The sequence below is a fragment of the Salmo trutta genome, chromosome 26 (genome assembly GCF_901001165.1).
Source record: "Salmo trutta chromosome 26, fSalTru1.1, whole genome shotgun sequence".
Taxonomy (NCBI): Eukaryota; Metazoa; Chordata; class Actinopteri; order Salmoniformes; family Salmonidae; genus Salmo; species Salmo trutta.
In genome coordinates this window covers 16336075-16357218 of record NC_042982.1, presented here as the reverse complement: position 1 = coordinate 16357218, position 21144 = coordinate 16336075, and the positions used below count along the sequence as shown (strand labels likewise).

The following is a 21144-nucleotide window of genomic DNA, read 5'->3' as shown; positions in this document are numbered from 1 at the left end:
AGTCATTCATACACACACACAACACACACACACACATTTGCAGTTTCACATGTAAGAACACTCCACATGTGTAACTTTCACTTTAACATGTAAAATTGCAAGTTCACATGTGATAAACAATCACGTGAAAATCACATTTGCAATTTCACAAGTAAGAAAACTTTCACTTTTTTATTTATAGGGCGGCAGGTAGCCTAGCAGCTAGAGCGTTGGGCCAGTAACCGAAATGTTGCTTGTTCGAATTCCTGAGTCGACAAGGTGAATTGCTCCATGGTCGCTGTTAATGATGGCTGACCCTGGAAATTACCCAACTCTCCGAGCGTGTCTCACGGGGAGTTGGGATATGCAGAAAACATTTCCATTTCACACATGTGTATAATACATATTTGTACATGTGTGAAACAGGACAGATAAGCACCCACCGTATTGCTATTATTATAGGGTTTTCACATCATTGTTGTGAACTTGCAATTCTACAGTACATGTGAAATTGAGATTTACACATGCTGTTAACATGTGAACTCTAATAAATGTAATACATGTGAAATGTAAGCTCAAAATGTGAAAACAGCTAAATGCGATTTTGAAGTTTTATTTGTAAGGGTACACATACACACACAGTATGCGCCCTGGCTGCTGGCAGAGCTGATAGGCCAGCAGTGAATGGGAGAGATGTAGTGAAGCGGCTTCATGAATGCATCCATCTGTCAGTCCTGTCTAAATGAAGGTTCAGGGGGGGATGGCACAGCACCCACAGGCTCTCTGCCTGGCAGATACAGACGGGGCTGGCCCCTTGCAACTGGCCCCTGACTGGCTCCTGCTTGGCCCCTGTGGCTTCTCTGGCATCTGCACATCCTGACTGCCAACAAGCTGCACATTGCTAACACACACACATAAAGAGATTATTCTGAATTAGGGCTGTCAGAGTTTACAAGTTAACTCAAGTTAACTTTTGTAATTTTAGTGCACTCATTTTATTATCGTGATTAATCGCATTGTTTGAAAACATCCTAAATAAAATAAATCTATGCAGCTAAAAACAACAATGCGATGTCAAAACAAGTTGACATGGAGATTATAAAAGTCTGCTTTATCAATTTACCACATTTTGCTAAGCGTTACTTTGGACAAAATCAAGACGTTCAAATTGTTGTAATGCTTTTTATACCAAAAAAATCTTCAATTACCGCTCAATTTGAATTGAACAGTCAGTATTCTGAGTTTGAGAGAAATGGATCATAAATATACATTGGAAGAGAACCCCAGTGTCTGTCCTCTTGGTCGAACGGACAAGACATTGGTTTCTACCAGGGGAGAAACCTGGGTTCTAATCCCGGCGTTACAAAAGCACACACATGTTAAACGTAGAATATAATTTAAGTCTGAGTCATGTGAAAAATAAACACATGCATAATTAATATGTGAAAAATCCATGTAAAACTTCACGTGTCTGAAAACCACGTCTGACTTGTGAAAAATGTATGTGAAAAATGCATTTTTATTATTTATTTTGTGCCATTTTTCACGTGATTTGTTCATACATGTGTCTGAAAACCACATGTTTTTTCTTACATGTTTTTTGGGGGTGTGTTTATGTGTGTGTGTGTGTGTGTGTGTATGTGTGTATCCAGCTCCTTTCTGTTATCTGAATCATGCTATTCTGAATGCTCCTCACTCTCTATTCAGTACAGCCAACAGGGATTTCATGTTCAGAAATGCTGGGGAAGGGCCAACTGTAAGCTAGCCTATTGTTGAGGTGCACGTCCATGTGTATAATTAAAACAACAGTATCTTTGAACGCACTGAGATCATGTCTTGCATTAGAGATTCAACTTTTCCTTGAAATCTCCACCGAGCACCGAACACAAACAGAACTCTCGAACAATCTGTCAACTTTGTAGCGTTTGTTTATGAGTGCACATAACAGACTACACAAACAACTTCTTTATAATACATTGGCTCAATTTCTTGAATCATGTAAACAGTTATTTCAATCCCAGCCCGTGTTTGTTGTTCGCCATCTACCGTTGTGTTTCGCGCCACTGTTCAAAAAAGGGTGCGCTCGCATTACAGCGAAGAAGGCGGGAGGGCTGTTGTGAGCATGGGCGAGGGAGCGTGCACAGGGCGGGACCAAAGTTAGGGAAAGCTGTATTTTAAGCAAATACTTCACGATATCGCGACACTATTGACCAATGGAAGCTCACTATAGCGTCTAGCCCCTACTGGATTGGCTGTTTATACCTAGCACTACCTAGCATGCCTTCTAGCTTGCTAGCACCCATATGAGGGTTAAGATAGCGTGGCTATCCTAATTATTGTGTTATGTGGAAATGCACTGTTACATGGGGCATTTTACTATATAAGCAGCACTTGCCTGGCCACGCTAGCTTCGCCCTCATGTGGGTGCTAACAAGCACGCTAGGTAGTGCTAGGTATCAACAGCCATTGTCAGCCAATATAGTAGAGTCTGGATGCTATAGTGACTTTCGTTTGGTCACTCGCTTTTGTGGAAGATTTGCATAAAGTTCTGCTTTCCCTAACTTTAGTCCCACCCTGTTCAGCTCCATCACCCATGCTCGCTTCCCTAACTTTAGTCCCACCCTGTTCAGCTCCATCACCCATGCTCGCTTCCCTAACTTTAGTCCCACCCTGTTCAGCTCCATCACCCATGCTCGCTTCCCTAACTTTAGTCCCACCCTGTTCAGCTCCATCACCCATGCTCGCTTCCCTAACTTTAGTCCCACCCTGTTCAGCTCCATCACCCATGCTCGCTTCCCTAACTTTAGTCCCACCCTGTTCAGCTCCATCACCCATGCTCGCTTCCCTAACTTTAGTCCCACCCTGTTCAGCTCCATCACCCATGCTCGCTTCCCTAACTTTAGTCCCACCCTGTTCAGCTCCATCACCCATGCTCGCTTCCCTAACTTTAGTCCCACCCTGTTCAGCTCCATCACCCATGCTCGCTTCCCTAACTTTAGTCCCACCCTGTTCAGCTCCATCACCCATGCTCGCTTCCCTAACTTTAGTCCCACCCTGTTCAGCTCCATCACCCATGCTCGCTTCCCTAACTTTAGTCCCACCCTGTTCAGCTCCATCACCCATGCTCGCTTCCCTAACTTTAGTCCCACCCTGTTCAGCTCCATCACCCATGCTCGCTTCCCTAACTTTAGTCCCACCCTGTTCAGCTCCCTCACCCATGCTCGCTTCCCTAACTTTAGTCCCACCCTGTTCAGCTCCCTCACCCATGCTCGCTTCGCTCAACGGTCTCCGCCCACTCCACTTCTCTTTGCATTCCTCCCATTGAATTTTAATGGCTTCCCATGTTTCACCGCACAATACCGCTCTATATTAACACCGGCCATTAGGCTGCATTTCCTCATTATGCTGGGTTGGTGGCGTCAGTAATTCTACTGGTATATTCCGTTTTGGATAAATGTTGTTCCCTTGCGGATATTCCATTCTGCTATACAGTAGACAGTGGCTGTAGTTATCATTACTGATGTTGTTTGATGTGTAAATGCTAGTCTATTCGCTTTTGTTATGCGCATTTTGACCAGACATTTAAAAACGTACCTGTTTGATTAGGTGCCAATGGTTTAGCCCGTTTTGTGAGTGTACGTTCAGGCTATGTATGCCTTCCTCCATTCATTGTTCACTTTTAAAACCAATATTTCCAACATGTTTTTATTCTATGGTTTGTTCTGTGTGCTCAAACCCTCCTAACCAGACTGACTGATCCTGTTTAACAATGAATACGACCAGTTCTACACAGAAACTCTTTTTAGTCTAACTTTTTATTCCTCCTTGTGTTTACCATTACCCCAGTCAGGAGGACAAACGAGGATAAGTGTACTCAGATTCAGCCTGGTTATTTTGGGAGTGACATTTTTAACACGTCTCTGAGGAGGTGTCTGGCTTGTGTTTGACGACATTGATTGACTGTCAACTTCAGCCAGGTCCAGACGCAATGGATGTAACAGATATGAACATGAAGGGAGGTAGAAAAGAGAGATGGAGAGAGAGAGAAGGGAGAGAGAGAAGGGAGAGGGAGAGAGAGGGGGAGAGAGGGTGGAGAAAGAGAGAGAGGGTAACAAATGAGCAGAGTAAGACTAGATGCATAACTTCAGAGGGACTGTTTATAGGCATCTTACAGAAAATGTGATATGCGGGCCAATGATAGCCACCATAGATCTATTTCTCTTAAAAACACAATATAGAGGAGGTAAGATGGCTCTAAACAAGCTACATTACACTGCCTTGCATTAAACAGTGAGGCAGTGAGAGGGGAGGGAAGGAAGGAGGAAGAGCGGAGAGGGAACAAAACAGCACACACCAGCGGCTCCCCGCCCTTTAATTGATGAGTTATTAAAATCATTATTTCTCAGAGGCCTAGTTCTATCAGAGAGATCGATGGGAAACACACATCCGAAACGTTGAGCACGCGCACACACACAGTGTGTGAGGAATGGTCTGGTGGTTGCCCTTCAGACTATGGTGTCGTCCCCCGTCCCTGACACACACACACACACACAGAGACGAGGAAAACACATCACACGGGTGAATTGATAAGAAGAAAACCGAATGATGGGAACAGAAAACAGACCAAACAGAACACACTAGTTCAGGTTTATTATAGAACACCATTGCATAACAGGTATGACATGTTATGTTTATTACACGGAGGAGAACAGGAGAAGAGAACACACACTGAAGAATGAAACACACAGGACAACAGAACACACACACACTCACAGACACAAACATCTGTGAGTGAAGCGATGTAGCGTATATGTCATGGCTATCTGTCGGCCGGAGGAAATGTCCAATCGGGGAAAAGAGCTGTATCAGTAGGGATGCTCGTTAGTCGGAATATTGGAAATCAATTTACATGAGCAGCGCTGGCAGGAACGGATGTATGGAAGGCAACACGTACTCTCGCACGGCTTCTGAGTGGGAAAAGGGTCTCTTAGAATGCAATGATTTCCACTAAGAGGGATATGTACATTTAATGGACATAATCATATGATTACAGGGCTTGAGTGGAGACTGTTATAATTAATGTGGATGAAAGGCACCTTGAATGTAATGGACATGAGATAAAACAACAGCAGTGGATAGATGAAATTCTTCCCAGTCCCACTCTCTGTGTCAATAGGAACCTATCTGCAAAGTGGGGAAGAGGGGGGAGATGGATGGACAGACAGACAGACAGATGGATGGACAGCGATGGGTGGACGGACGGACGGACGGACGGACGGACGGACGGACGGACGGACGGACAGACAGACAGGATGACGTGTGTAATAGCCCACATTGGTTGCCAGGATCCCCTGACAGAGTGGCAGTTGCACACACATCAATAGAAAGGCCATGGAGGGAGATGGAAACTGATCGACGAAGCAGCGATAAGGAGCCGCCTCACCTTGGAGGCGACATCAAGCATGCAGATATGGAATTCATTTCATATCTATAATTAAGCAGTTCATCAAGGGTGAGACAACCCCATTTTCACAAGGGTTGGAGATAGCCCTGGGTTTATGGATCCAATTCAAAGATATCTGCTCCCCTGAAACGCATACTTACAGTACACACACACACACACACACACCCACAAACACTGACAAACCCACACACATGTCCAGGCTGGATGCATGAGAATGGGGTGTTAGGGGAGGATGGAGATGGGAGAGATGATGAGGAGTGAGGGGAAGGGAAGGAGTAGAAAAGGCAAGTGAGATAGGGCGAGTAAGAACATGGGAGAAAGGGAAGAGGGAATAGAGAGGGAGAGGGAGAGGGATGGGTGGGGTGATGGAAGAGGTGAGAGAGTGAGAAAATGATCATATGGTCTATCAAAATGCAAAATGGAGCGGTTTGGACTATTCTCCTGGTGCAATTAGCAAGTGGAGAGCTGCTTTGGTAAACATATGGTGAGAGCGAGAGAGCGAGAGAGCGAGAGAGAGAGAGAGAGAGAGGAGGGGCAGAGCTGCATGGTTTCACACAGTGTCAGAGAGCCTAGCTCTCACAGTGATCAAAGACTGAGCTCACTCATTTAGCCCAAACCAGTCTTCCAAGACATGCTAATGAGTTGGAATGTGAGTGAGCACTGCATTGCCAGGAGAAGGGAAGTATGTGTATGTGAGTGGAGAGTGGAGAGTGGAGTCCCACGGGGAAATGGAGACGGCACCCAGCAGAGTGGAGTCCCACGGGGAAATGGAGACGGCACTCAGCAGAGTGGAGTCCCACGGGGAAATGGAGACACCATAGTGTACTTCTGAAAGATGAGTCCCTCCCTCACACACTTTTACAGTAGATCTCACTACCGTACCAACTCCACTATGCAGTAGTTCACTGTCATGGATCCTGTAAACTACATGTTCAATGGGATACAGTGGACCAGTGCTCTTCACTTCTGATCCACAGGGTGTGCTGTGCGTAGACTTTTGTTCAAGCAAAGAACAAGACCTGATTCAGCTGTAGACAAGGGTTTAATATTACAGTTGAAAAAGGTGTGTCAGTGCAGGGTTGGGATGATTTCAAAATCCCAGCATACACAGAAGCACACATATCACACATGGTAGCATACATACAAAACACCGCTCACATTACAGCTATGTGTACTGCTCTTTTGAAGGTGGACATGCTAGCTAGCTGTCGTGTGGATACGTACAGCTTGTTCCAGGGTAAAGATACAAAGAACTGCCTACTGCCTTGAAATTCCATGGTTTTCACTGATGCTTGTAATCAAATCAAATCAAATCAAATTGTATTGGTCACATACACATGGTTAGCAGATGTTATTGCGAGTGTAGTGAAATGCTTATGCTTCTAGATCAGTCAGTGCAGCAGTATCTAACAGGTAATATCTAACAATGCCACAACAAAACCTAATATCTAACAAATTCCACAACAAAACCTAATACATACAATCTAGTAAAGTAATGGGATAAGAATATATAAATGTATGGATGAGCAGTGACAGAGTGGCTAAGATGCAATAGATAGTATAGAATAGATAGGGTAGGATACAGTATTCAGTATATACATATGAGATAAGTCATGCGAGATATGTAAACATTCTTAAAGTGGCATTATTAAAGTGACTAGTGTTCCATTTATTAAAGTGGCCAATGATATCAAGTCTGTAGGTAGGCAGCCGCCTCTCTGTGCTAGTGGTGGCTGTTTAACAGTCTGATGGCCTTGAGATAGAAGCTGTTTTTCAATCTCTGTCCCAGCTTTGATGCACCTGTACTGACCTCGCCTTCTGGATGATAGTGGGGTGAACAGGCAGTGGTGGTTGATGTCTTTGATGATCTTTTTGGCCTTCCTGTGACATCGGGTGTTGTAGGTGTCCTGGAGGGCAGGTAGTTTGCCCCCGGTGATGCGTTGTGCAGATCTCACCACCCTCTGGAGAGCCCTGCGGTTGTGGGCAGTGCAGTTGCAATACCAGGCGGTGATACAGCCCGACAGGAGGCTCTCGATTGTGCATCTGTAGAAGTTAGTGAGGGTTTTCGGTGACAAGCCACATTTTTTCAGCCTCCTGAGGTTGAAGAGTCGCTGTTCCGCCTTCTTCACCACGCTGTCTGTGTGGGTGGACCATTTCAGTTTGTCCGTGATGTGTACGCTGAGGAACTTAAAACTTTCCACCTTCTCCACTGCGGTCCCGTCGATGTGTATGGGGGGGTACTCCCTTTGCTGTTTCCTGAAGTCCACGATCATCTCTTTTGTTTTGCTGACGTTGAGTGAGATGTTATTTTCCTGACACACACTGTAGCTGGTTAAGATCTGTCTTATTGCAGTGGTGCAGGGTGGGAAGCCATACTGTGGCACAGTAGTCCAGGTTAGATGTTATAATGTTGTGGTAAATTGTCAAGGTGATGTCCTTGGAGACGAAGTCCCTTGCCCTTTTTAGAGCGTCAAGCACAGACAGTAGTTTCCCTGTGACCAGGCTGACGTGTTCAGTCCAGTGTAGGTGCGGGTCCAACTTCATCCCCAGGTACTTTATGGCGTTTATTTGTTCATAATGGTTTTGTCTGTCTGTTATTGTAATACTTTTACGTGTGTATCTCAGCTTTTGTGGGTTGCCAAAGAGCAGTGCCTTGGTCTTCTGAGGGTGTAGGGAGAGCTAGTTGTCAGCGAACCAAGCTGCTGCCCTCTTGATGTCGTTCACACTGACTCCTCACACTCCCTGGTGGTATTAGCTGAGTAATACTGGACTGTGTTATCTGCATATACAGTACCAGTGAAAAGTTTGGACACCTTCTCATTCAAGGGTTTTTCTTTATTTTTGGAATCATGGAGTAGCAAAAAAGTGTTAAATATTTTAGATTTTAGATTCTTCAAAGTAGCCACCCTTTGCCTTTATGACAGCTTTGCACACTCTTGGAATTCTCTCACCCAGCTTCACCTGGAATGCTTTTTCAACAGTCTTTAAGGAGTTCCCACATTTGCTGAGCACTTGTTGGTTGCTTTCCTTCACTCTGCGGTCCAACTCATCCCAAACCATCTGAACTGGGTTGAGGTCGAGTGATTGTGGAGGTCTGGTCATCTGATGGAGCACTCCATCACTCTCCTTCTTTTTTTAGGGGTGGATCAGATTTAATATTGTGGATAGTTTGTTACTTCTGTCAATGTAATTGTCTGCATCATTTCCAATCTCCCATATATATATTTTTTTAAATATATATATTTATTTATATATATACATACATACCCATACCCACACATGCTGTAGATAGGCGTACAGAGGCCCATTATCAGCAACCATCACTCCTTTGTTCCAATGGCACGTTGTGTTAGCTAATCCAAGTTTATCATTTTAAAAGGCTAATTGATCATTAGAAAACCCTTTTGCAACTATGTTGGCACAGCTGAAAACTGTTGTTCTGATTAAAGAAGTAATAAAACGGGCCTTCTTTAGACTAGTTGAGTATCTGGAGCATCAGCATTTGTGGGTTTGATTACAGGCTCAAAATGTCCAGAAACAAAGAACTTTCTTCTGAAACTCGTCAGTCTATTCTTGTTCTGAGAAATGAAGGCTATTCCATGCGAGAAATTGAAAAGGCCAGCATCCCGGAGTCGCCTCTTCACTGTTGACATTGAGATTGGTGTTTTGCGGGCACTATTTAATGAAGCTACCAGTTGAGGACTTGTGAGGCGTCTGTTTCTCAAACTAGACACTCGAATGTACTTGTCCTCTTGCTCCCACTCCTCCTTCTATTCTGGTTAGTGCCAGTTTGCGCTGTTCTGTGAAAGGGAGTAGTACACAGCGTTGTACGAGATCTTCAGTTTCTTGGTCATTTCTCGCATGGAATAGCCTTAATTTCTCAGAACAAGAATAGAGGGACTGTTGTTTCTCTTTGCTTTTTTGATCTGTTCTTGCCATAATGTGGACTTGGTATTTTACCAAATAGGGGTATCTTCTGTATACCACACCTACCTTGTCACAACACAACTGATTGGCTCAAACGCATTAAGTAGGAAAGAAATTCCACAAATTAACTTTTAACAAGGCACACTTGTTAATTGAAATGCATTCCAGGTGACTACCTCAAGAAGCTGGTTGAGAGAATGCCAAGAGTGTGCAAAGCTGTCATTAAGGCAAAGGGTGGATACTTTGAAGAATCTCAAATATAAGATATTGTTTGATTTGTTTAACACTTTTTTTGTTACTTCATTATTCTGTAGGTGTTATTTCATAGTGTTGATGTCTTCACTAGTATTCTACAATGTATAAAATATTAAAAATAAAGAAAAACCCTGCTACTGTATATGTATACGGCATTTCTCCAGCACTGGTGGGTTATTTATGTAAATACAGAACAGCAGGGGTCCAAGCACACTCCCTTGTGGCATTTAATTCCCCACAGGTACCTGGGCTGACTGTGTGTTTGCAGTTTAGTGCACTCACTGCTACCCTGTAAGTATGATGTGAACCATTTGATTGCAGTGCTGTCCAAGCCACGTTTGTCAAGCTTTCTCAAGAGTGTGTGGTGGTAAACAGTGTCAAATGCTTTCTTCATATCCAAGAAGTGTGCTGCTGTGACCTACTGACTGTTACATGCTCCCACTGTAGTCCTTCAGGACTAGTGAAGATCATAACATGGCCAACATGTTGCATTATCCTCTTTCCAATCCTGTTTAAATAACCACTGTATAAATGGTTAACAACACCACCTGCTGGCCGTAAAACTCTGCTTGCCGATTGATTTACTTGGTAATGGAAGGATGGATGGTTGGATAGACAAATGATTGATGACTTGGTAATGGAAGGATGGATGGTTGGATAGATGAATGAGTGATTACTTGGTAATGGAAGGATAGATGGTTGGATAGATGAATGATTGATTACTTGGTAATGAAAGGATGGATGGTTGGATAGATGAATGAGTGATGACTTGGTAATGAAAGGATGGATGGTTGGATAGATGAATGAGTGATTACTTGGTAATGGAAGGATGGATGGTTGGATAGATGAATGAGTGATTACTTGGTAATGAAAGGATGGATGGTTGGATAGATGAATGAGTGATTACTTGGTAATGGAAGGATGGATGGTTGGATAGATGAATGAGTGATTACTTGGTAATGGAAGGATGGATGGTTGGATAGATGAATGAGTGATTACTTGGTAATGGAAGGATGGATGGTTGGATAGATGAATGCGGTTCCCAGGGTCCTTGTGTAGCACATTAATCTCAGGCAGGTGCATTTGCTCCAGTGCAGCCCAGTGACCTGCACATTTCTATCCACACATTTTTCGACAATTAGTGAATAGTATTCTAAGCAGGTCCTCCTTGTCTTGGCTTTATAAACATCCTCTGGTAGCTGTATGGGCTAGAGGGTATTGCTTTCTTCACACTTTACAAAATACTAATCAAATCAAATAGTTTGCATCTGGCTGCTGATTGGAACTGTTATTAATTATTGTTGAAGTGGATTAATGCTGTGGGTAACTAAACCCAGTTTGTAGTTGCTAAGACCTTACCAAGTTAGAAGATCATATAGCCCATTATCCTATCCTGCAGGAGTGTGAGAAAGCAAGAAAAATAATTGATCTAGAATGAGAGTGGGAACAACCGAGTAGCCTATACAACTAAAAACTAACAAAGTGGAGAGGGACGAAAAGCACAGCGCATTATTACAACACTGACAGCATCAGTATAACATATCACAGAGCTAGAAGATGCGGGATCGAGCAGTGCTTTCGGGCGCGCGTGCGCTCAATACCCCCGTGCGCGATAATGCGCTGCACTACATCATTGGTATTAAATATACACGAGCTGCGCGCGGCCAGGTGGATTGGTTGCAGTCTGACACATGCGCACGGACACACACACACACACACACATGCACGGACATGCACAGACACGCACACGCACCGACACACAAAGACAAATAGCTCAAGCATTGAAAGTTGTTTCTTCCGCTGTGTGTCAAACTGTCAACTTTGGTGTGAGTCGTGTAACTGTTATTTGTCTACGGCATATAGACTTGTTTAAGCAACAGCTATTCCCATTATTTTCGGTCTAATCAACAGGATAATTTTCAATAGAAATAAAAATGACTGTGTGAACCAAAAGTGGTGGAATTCTGCTGGTCACCTTCATGTAATTATTATGCACAAGTAAGCCTAGTTTATCTCGTTCGATGCACTAAATGAATCAGATTTTATTCTGCGATTTAATTAAGGAGTGAGAGGTCGCCTGCATTTGCCTTTTCTCGGCTGGAAATTGAAAGTCGTTTGGAGTGTGGAGATCGGTGGATAGGGTTTTAATGAGACCTTTACAGCTGCGGCTAGCAGACGGAGAAAAGTGCCAGCACACGACTCTAAACCAACGATGAATGACACACGGAATTGCTTCAGTCTACTGTTTTATTTGAATTGGCTGGTAAAGCCAGGGAAAGTATGAGTGTGAGTGAGTGAGTGAGTGTGTGAGTGAGTGAGTGAGTGAGTGAGTGAGGGAGTGAGTGGAGTGAGTGAAAGAGAGAGAGAGAGAGAGAGAGAGAGAGAGAGAGAGAGAGAGAGAGAGATGTACTAACTACACTATCAACAACTACACTACAAATACGGGGCTTCGCTGTCCATGGTGCTGAAAGAACAACTCCCAGACCCAATTCAACGGGTTGGGCTTTTATAACTTGGTGAAACTGATTGCTTGCTTGGAAGACTTTCTGTTTTACTGTTGGCTAACTTTTGCACAGTAGACAGCTATTGAACGAGACTAAAATTATGTCATAGTAGTCGATTCCAGTGGAATTGTTTATGTTATATTTTAGGAAAGCTTTGCCCATTGGATTCCGCAGAGACCACTCTTCACACATTATCAATCCCAGCAATGACCAAACCTACTGAAATCAGCCCATGCACTCAGACCAATAATTAACACAAATCCATTTCAAAATCATACAACTATCATAGGTAGGTTACAGAATAATCGTCAACATGTCATAAATCACCAACGCATAGGCTACAATGTAATCTTTAAACGATCGATGTAAATGCATTTGAAACAGCAACGGGATTGCTGGAGGCTGGTGTTTAACCTACCTGGTTGATGCACAGGGCAAGACATTTCCCTTCCCGCGCGCCGCCCAGACCCCCGCCACGCAGCCTCGTGCCTTCTCCTTGATACATGTTCCTGGAACGACACATGCAAAAGTTATGTCAATTACCGTAATATCTACATTTACACGGTAAAATACAGATGTCTCCGAGTGAGAAGCAGTTGGTCTCTCCGCATAGATGCTGGTAAACGTCTATAGAGCTTGTTATGCTAGCTAGAACGTGATGCAGGATTCCATCACTCAAACTAAGTTATAACAGAATATGTCACTTATCAAACACCCACGACGGGTTCATCGCTGTCATATCAGGGTAAGATATTGACTAACCGATAATTGCCGGTCCTGAGCATAGCTGCCTCTTGCCACGGTCAGATAAAAAACAGCAGTGGAGAGTGGAGAAAGTGGAGAGTGGAGCAGCCCTACAGTCAGACAGAGACGACTTGGGGAATTGTTCTCTCATCCAATAAGATGTTTAGGTCGTGTATGATTTATACCGCGTGTTGTCGCGGCGAGGGGGGAGTAATTTAGCGCTGTAACCAACGTAAATAACCAGTTTGTTAGCTCTCTCTGCAAAGCATGGCGTTAAAATATATATTCTCATTCGCGGGTAAACGGAGAGGAAATTACAATCCTCATGTGTCGCCAGTGGACGTACAGTCAGTCGCCAGTCATGGAGTAAGACATGGGAGATGAATATGGGCACATAGATTGAATTACATGTATTTATTTGACAAAAGCCTACTGTTGAAGCTGCCCTTGAGGTGCCCTTGTTTTTGATCATTATTGTTTTTTCTTCCGAAAAGTCCTCAAAAAAATCAAAGCATGTTGATGATACATTTTGTCAATGTAATGACAGCAAATCGCTGCAGGAGATTGTGTTATATATGACGTCATGATGATGGCGTCATAGTGCCCAACCTTTTAAATAGGCGACACAGTTAGAACAAGGAGCCAGATGTTTCACCGGATGTATAAAACTGAAGCATCTGGTTGGAGTGGTTGAAATCTCCACCCTCCACAACATATGGTGAGGAGAGGAAGCCCATTGGCCGACAGTCGGAGAGTATGAGATGGAACTGGGCTGATTTTCTCATCAAAGAAAAGCCATCCGATCTCAATACAGTTTTCTGTTCCCAAAACTAAAATCTGTTATGAAACAGAGTGCACTAAGTTTTGCAGATGTGAGTTGAAAAAAAGGGCGTTGTTTACAAGGAGTGCAATGGCGAATTGAGTTCTTGCACACAGAGAAGGAGTTACCTAACGGAAATATGCAAATACATGCTAGAACACCAATAGGAACTCGCTAGCTCGTGCTTGGCTTTACCCACCTCCTTGATTGTTCTGCCCACTATGCTTTATTTGCGCTGATTGAAAACGACACAGATTAACTATCTGGGTTAGTTATACATATCTGTGTAGGTGGCTTGAGATGGTCTGGGTAGACTGACACTCTGTCTCCAACAGTAAGTAGACAGAGATGTTATTATCAATGGCATTAACTTGGAAACAATGTCGTGAATTCATCATCAGCTTAGCTTCTTGGCTTAGCCTTTTTAGGTGTAGCTTTAGTGTGGTCTTATTGATGAAGGCAGGTATGTTATGTTAGGTTTTACTTAACTTAAACCAGGTAAGTCAAGTGGACAAAAACTGGTAAGGTTTGGAGAAGTGTGTTTTGTTTCTCCATTTGTTACAGAGCAGCCAACAGCAGAAGTCAAGGAGTTGGAGTGTCTGCCGTCACAACTATGGTATTTTCGGGGACTAGAAACAAAAACTCCTCTCTGATAAGTAAGGTAAGAAAAGTGGATATGATCACCACCACCATCGAATCCTTAAAATGTGCATTTTGATCAATAAATATAGTTTCTGTGTTACAGTTAGGACGTAATTACTTCACACACACGCACGCACACACACACACACACACACGGCAGCTACTCAGAGGAGGAAGGGGAGGACCATCCTCAGTGAAATTCATAAAAACAAAAACAATGAAACGTTAAAGTTATCCTTTGTAGATCACCAAATAACTGATTAAACACACTGTTTTGCAATGAAGGTCTATAGTAGCCTCAACAGCAGTCTCTGGGGTAGCACCAAACTGTAGCCGGAGGACAGCTATTTTCCATCTTCCTCTAGATACATTGACTTCAATACAAAACCTAGGAGGCTCATGGTTCTCACCCCCTTCCATGGACTTACACAGTAATTATGACGACTTCAAAGGACATCCTCCAACCTATCAGAGGTATTGCAGCATGAACTGACATGATGTCCATACAATCAAAGGATCGGAGAATTAATCTAATACTGAAAGCATAAGCTACAGCTAGCTAGCACTGCAGTGCATAAAGTGTGGTGAGTAGTTCACTCAAAGAGAGAAAGACAATTAATTGAACAGTTTTGAATAAATGTGTTTCTTAAAAAGTTATGAGAAGCAGCAGAGAGAGATAGCAATATTTAGTTGTATTTTTTCTTCTTCCTAATTTCCTTTCACTTAGCTAATTTAGCCTACTCAACAATCTGACTCAAACAGAGAGGAATGCTATTTATGTTAGCTAGCTGGCTAAGGCTATCCAACACTGCAACTCTTACAAGTCAAGGTAAGCTTTTGGTTTTATTAATTTATTGCCACTGCTAAACTATTTGCTGTTCACTGTACTGTGTGATTGTACACATGGATTGGATTGTGGGTTTACTAACGTTTTAGTTCTAGTAGCTATGTTGACTATGCCGTCAGCTAATATGGTGCAACGATGTGGGCTGTGTAGCAGTTCGTGGTTAATGGTTATGGTATGAAGGATTAGCTTCGAGAGGTTATTTTTTGCCTAGTAACAGACAGCTGTTGTGTTGTACACTGAAGTCCACAAGCAAAGGGAAAAGGTGAGAGGAGGAGTGCGTGTAGATGTGAGAAGGAATTATACAACAAGCAAAGTGATGATGCTGTTTGTATGTGGCTTCTATGAAAGTAAACTGGGTGTATTCATTCCGCCGATTTTGTTCCAAACGTTTCTTAAACGGAAGCAAACAGAATGAAACGGTGATGGACCTACCTGAATTTGTACTATAGAAACTCTCCTTTCTACACTGTTTACCCTGTTTGGACTAATGATTACACCCCAGATCAGCTAGGTGCAGGCAAACGTGTGTTGAATGTGTGTCACTGTCTGTCACCTTGATTACTCCAATTTGTCTCTCGAACTGTGCACCTACGCTAAAACCTTTAATTTGTAAGCTAGGTTGTAGCAACCCTCATGATGGGTTTACATAGGGCAATTTCGAGGATCATGTAGTAGCCTAAACCTATCGATGTTACATTGAGCTGGGTAAATGAATATGAATAACAGTCATCAAATATGCTGTAATAGAACCATGCTCAAAAAAGAACAATCTTCCTCCCTGATCTTAAACGGCACCAACCACCCCTGACACACACATGCACGCACGCACGCACACACACACACACACACACACACACACACACACACACACACACACACACACACACACACACACACACACCTTACTTAACCCAATGAGTCTCACTGTCGCAATTTAGGACTTCTAACCCCTTCTAAACATTGTGTTTGAGCTACAGACTTCTGGTTTGTACTATTGGATTAATCTATTTCTTTTGCATTAGTCTGTGGCATTAATGGGAGCTGAGCTAGAGTGGTGTTTGTGAGACAAGGGCAAATCCCGAAGGGGCCTGGGGTTGGGTCTTTTTGGCAAAAACGTCCGATTGGTCTGAGTTACAAACTATTAAAAGCTATCTATGAAAAGCTGAGACTCTCACGAACACGCAGTTGTTTTTCTCTATGACGCTCACACGCTACACGAGAGTCGTTAGAAGGTAAGGCGTTCTTCTACTTAGAAGATCATAGGAAACTCCAGGACATAGTGTCTATAATACTGTAAGAGGTTCTTCTACTTAGAAGATCATAGGAAACTCCAGGACATAGTGTCTATAATACTGTAAGAGGTTCTTCTACATAGAAGATCATAGGAAACTCCAGGACATACTGTCTATAATGCTGTAAGAGGTTCTTCTAAATAGAAGATCATAGGAAACTCCAGGACATAGCATCTATAATACTGTAATAAGCTCACATAGTTGCTGTCACAAACTACAAACTCCTCACAGTTGTCTCTGAATAGTTGAGGAAACAATTGCTGTACTTACAGCCTTCAGAAAGTATTCATACACCTTGACTTATTCCACATTTTGTTGTGTTACAGCCTGAATTCAAAAGGGATTAAAAACATTTTTTCTCACCCATCTACACACAATACCCCATAATGACAAAGTGAAAACATGTTTTTAGACATTTTTGCTAATTTATTGAAAATGAAATACAGAAATATATAATTTACGTAAGTATTCACACCCGAGTCAATACATGTTTGAATCACCTTTGGCAGCAATTACAGCTGTGAGTCTTTCTGAGTAAGCTTTACACACCTGGATTGTACAATATTTGATCATTATTCTTTTTAAAATTATTCAAGCTCTGTCAAGTTGGTTGTTGATCATTGCTAGATATTTTCAAGTCTTGCCATGGATGTTCAAGACAATTTATGTCAAAACTGTAACTAGGTCACTCAGGAACATTCAATGTAGTCTTGGTAAGTAACTCCAGTGTATATTTAAGTGATAATGCCTGAGAAGTGTTTGGAGGATATATTGGCACGGGTGTTGTTAGGCTCGAGATGAAGTTGAGGACCGGTAAACCGTGCCAATATATCCTCCAAACACTGGCTTCGAGGGAATTTATACAACGGGTTAGCAACATATTCAAATAAGAATTTACATATTTTCATTAAAAGGGTTATTTTTATACATTTTTTCATACTATTTCATCCTTCCACGAGACATAGTCCTGACAGAAATCTCAGGTTGCTACCCAAGCCGGCTGGTCATCTATCGGTTCGGTTCCCAGAGACGCGCCCCAGTTGCTAAGTCTTTTTGTTCTGTATCTATGGACACGACCCAGTCGTTCGTTCTAAATGTTCCATTGCCATACTGGCTTGCAACGTTCTTATCCCTCGCTAGCTAGCCAACTATGGCTAACTCAGTCACGTCAAACAGTGCATCCAGAATAACAGCAAAGTAGCTTCATTTGCATTTGTTTAAGCTGTTTACTAGTGACATTTGTTTGGATACATCCATAACAATGAGCTAATGATGTGTGATTTCGCCTGGCATAGAAAATGTGCTCACTCATCAGGACACTGTTGTTTAGAGGAGCTAGCCAACAACACAGCTAACACAATCACTTCAAACTGAAGCTGGAAAGACGGCAAACTAGCTGCATTTCATTTGACCTGTTTTCTATTGACATTTCTTTGTATATATCCATAAAAATTATGCCAGCTGATTCATGATTTTGACTGGCTAAGAAAAGCTGTCTGTCGGTCTGTCTCGTCCCGACACATTCATTACTATGGGAGAGCTGGAGATCAAATGTCAATATTGAAACAATGTTGTAAATGTCAAAGAGACAGAAAATATAATGCTAGTCTAAAAGAAATGAGAGATAATGTCTAGAGGCTCTTTATAGTGGAGATCAAGTTAATAAATTGCCTGGCTGGGCTGATTAGACAGTGGATTGCGCAGTGAGATGGCACAGAGTATATAGGCATTTCAACATTATAGTTTTAGCCGGTGGTAACTTGTGGAATAGACACCGGCTGGAATGCGGTTTTAACCAATCAGCATCCATGATTAGACCCACCCATTGTATAATTGGTCTTGTGTTTTAGGTTATTGTCCTTCTGAAAGGTGAATTTGTCTCCCAGTGTCTGTTGGAATGAAGACTGTGTGATCTATAAGCCTTAAAAGTACTGTGTAAGCTATATGTTTATAAATGCCTATTTCATTACTTCCAACTACTTAATGAGAAAATTAATGCAGTTTATCAAGTTCATACAGAAATCTTCTAGGATTTTGCCTGTGCTTATTCCATTTATTTTTATCCTAAAAAACTCCCTAGTCCTTGCCATTGACAAGCATACCCATAACATGATGCAGCCACTACCATGCTTGAAAATATAAAGAGTGGTACTAAGTGATGTGTTGGATTTGCCCCGAACATAACGCTTTGTATTCAGGACATTAAGTTAATTTCTTTGCTACATATTTTGCAGTTTTAGTTTAGTGCCTTATTGCAAACAGGATGCATGTTTTGGAATATTTTTATTCTATACAGTCATCCTTCTTTTCACTCTGTCATTCACTCTGTCACTCCCTGGTCTTTGTTGTTGATTCTGTGTTTGAAATTCTCTGCTCGACTGAGGGACCTTACAAATAATTGTATGTGTGGGGTACAGAGATGAGGTAGTCATTCAAATATCATATAAGACACTATAGTTGCACACAGATTGAGTCCATGCAACTTATTATGTGACCTATTGACACAAGACATTTCAGCTCTATATTTCTAATTAATTTGTAAATATATTTTAAAAAAAACATAATTCCACTTTGACATTATGAGATGGTGTGTAGGCCAGTGACACATCTGAATTTAATAAATGTTAAATTCCAGCTGTAACGCAACAAAATGTGTAAAAAGTCAAGGGGAGTGAATACTTTCTGAAGGCACTGTGAATTCATGTTGATCAGGTTTTTACTTTGGTGGACCTTGTATTTTTTTATTGACATTTGTCCCAAAAAAATTCATCAATGCAACTTTTAATCTGAAATTGTTTTTGTGTTCTACTTGTATCCCTGGTTGTCCTGAAAATAAGTGAGGCTAATTATAAGGTCTGGACATGCAGATAAAGGAAAGTCAGATAAAAGAAAAGCCCATTTTTGTTGGGCTCTCGGAACTGATAGGGTTAATAGAAAAAAGTGTGTGTGTAAAGCTACATCTACACTGTCACTGGAAGTCCAATAAAATAGTCCAGATCTACACATATACCCTCTGGTAACCCACGGACTCTGCTGTGCAAGGTTTATGTAGCCCTGGTAATAATCGATTCCTGGAACGCGTCCTTTATTTGCCCATTAGTCCAGGAGACGTTGATGCCTTAGTAATGGCACACAGGCTAAGGCTTGGGTAAAGAGCCACAAGGCTTAAACAAACAGTGATATAAGCATTCAGTCATTTTAAAGCCGGGTACATCTCTGGATGTAGCAGTCTTTACGCAGTGTGGCACGAGAGCTCATGCTGGATATCACTGAAGACAAGCTTGGGTAAACCCAAACAAACAATTGTAAAGCTTTTCAAAAAGGTATCTTTAGACACACGGAAGATGCGCCCAGGTGAAAGAGGCTCTTCAATGGAGACCTGAGGGAGGAGACGAGAGATGAGTTAACTTCCAAAGACATCCAGGTGACATACGTGGCTGTGACAATATGAATGGGAATAATAACTTCACCTTGTGTCCGATCGCAGACTCTTATAAAAGGATCCTGCTCCCACTGACCTACAGCCTGGTGTTTGTTCTGGGTCTGACCCTGAATGGAGCACTGCTGTGGGTGGTGTGCTTCCGGACCCGGACCTGGAGCTGCTCAGTCATCTACCTGACCAACCTGGCCGTGGCTGACCTGCTGTACGTGCTGTCCTTGCCGCTGCTCATTGTCAGCTACGCCATGGATGACGTATGGCCCTTCGGTGACATAATCTGCAAAGCCGTCAGATTCTTCTTCTGTACGAACCTCCACTGCAGCATGATGTTCCTCATGTGCATCAGCGTGCACCGGTTCCTCGGTGTGTGCTACCCGATTACTGCACTCCGGTTCAGGACCAAAAACCTGGCTGTTTTGACGTCTGGCTCGGTTTGGGTCCTGGTGATGCTGGAGATATCACCAACCCTTGTGTTTGCCCACACCGGGTTCATCAACAACATGACGGTGTGCTATGAAATGACCAACCCTGGCCAGTTGTATACTTACTTTCCTTACGACATGTTTCTGGACGTGGTTGGATTCCTGGTACCTTTTATGATTATTCTAATCTGTTACTGCTCAATGATGAGAGTGCTCTACCGGGCTGGAAGGGACAACTCACAGGTAGGGACAGAGAATCTAAACAAGTCCATACGCACCATTCTGGCGGTGTGCTTGATGTTCGTGCTGTGTTTTGTGCCTTATCACATTGCGCGGATAGTGTGCCTGTTCATACGTGTCTATGTGTCCAGTGACTGTAGAGTCATCAACTTGGTGATGATCGGCTATAAGATATGGAAACCCCTGGTCAGCTTCAACAGCTGCGCAAACCCACTGCTGTACTTCCTAGGTTCAGACAGGCAACGGAAGCAGCTCTGGGCCCAGTTATTTAGGAGTAAGATGGTCCATCCCACGGTGAGCACCGTACAGCCAGATATAGTACCCACCGTCTCTGGTACTGCCAGAAATCAGTGACTGATTATCTTCTTTTTTTCCTCTCTGCAAGTCAGAATTTTTATTTTAGTAGGTGAATGGCTCATTTTGTTCTACGCCTTTTGGCACAGAATTACCCATTTGTTCAGGCAGCTCTGCGACATAGAGATGGGTCCATCTTAACCTCTACTGGACTATACTCTGCCGCTCAGTCAAATTGACAAGAGGTTAAGACTGATTCTCTGATGTGTTCTTAA

The 21144-nt window shown here is 42.7% G+C and overlaps 2 protein-coding genes across 3 annotated transcripts in view; one reads left to right on the top strand and one right to left on the bottom strand.

Moving 5' to 3' along the window:
• LOC115163266 (schwannomin-interacting protein 1) overlaps window positions 1–12929 on the bottom strand; it is a 316732-nt gene extending 303803 nt beyond the window's left edge. For both annotated transcript variants that reach the window (XM_029714993.1, XM_029714994.1), the window contains exons 1-2: window positions 12892–12929; window positions 12548–12638 (exon numbers count right to left, since the gene is read on the bottom strand). In XM_029714993.1, the coding sequence (XP_029570853.1) occupies window positions 12548–12638; window positions 12892–12914 (114 nt within the window). In that variant the 5' untranslated portion in view covers window positions 12915–12929. The remainder of the gene's footprint in view (window positions 1–12547; window positions 12639–12891) is intronic.
• A 6992-nt stretch (window positions 12930–19921) lies between these two features.
• On the top strand, window positions 19922–20929 carry LOC115162811 (P2Y purinoceptor 3-like). The gene has a single exon (XM_029714231.1). The coding sequence runs from the start codon at window positions 19922–19924 to the stop codon at window positions 20927–20929; it is 1008 nt and encodes a 335-aa protein (XP_029570091.1).
• Window positions 20930–21144: the final 215 nt, after the last annotated feature.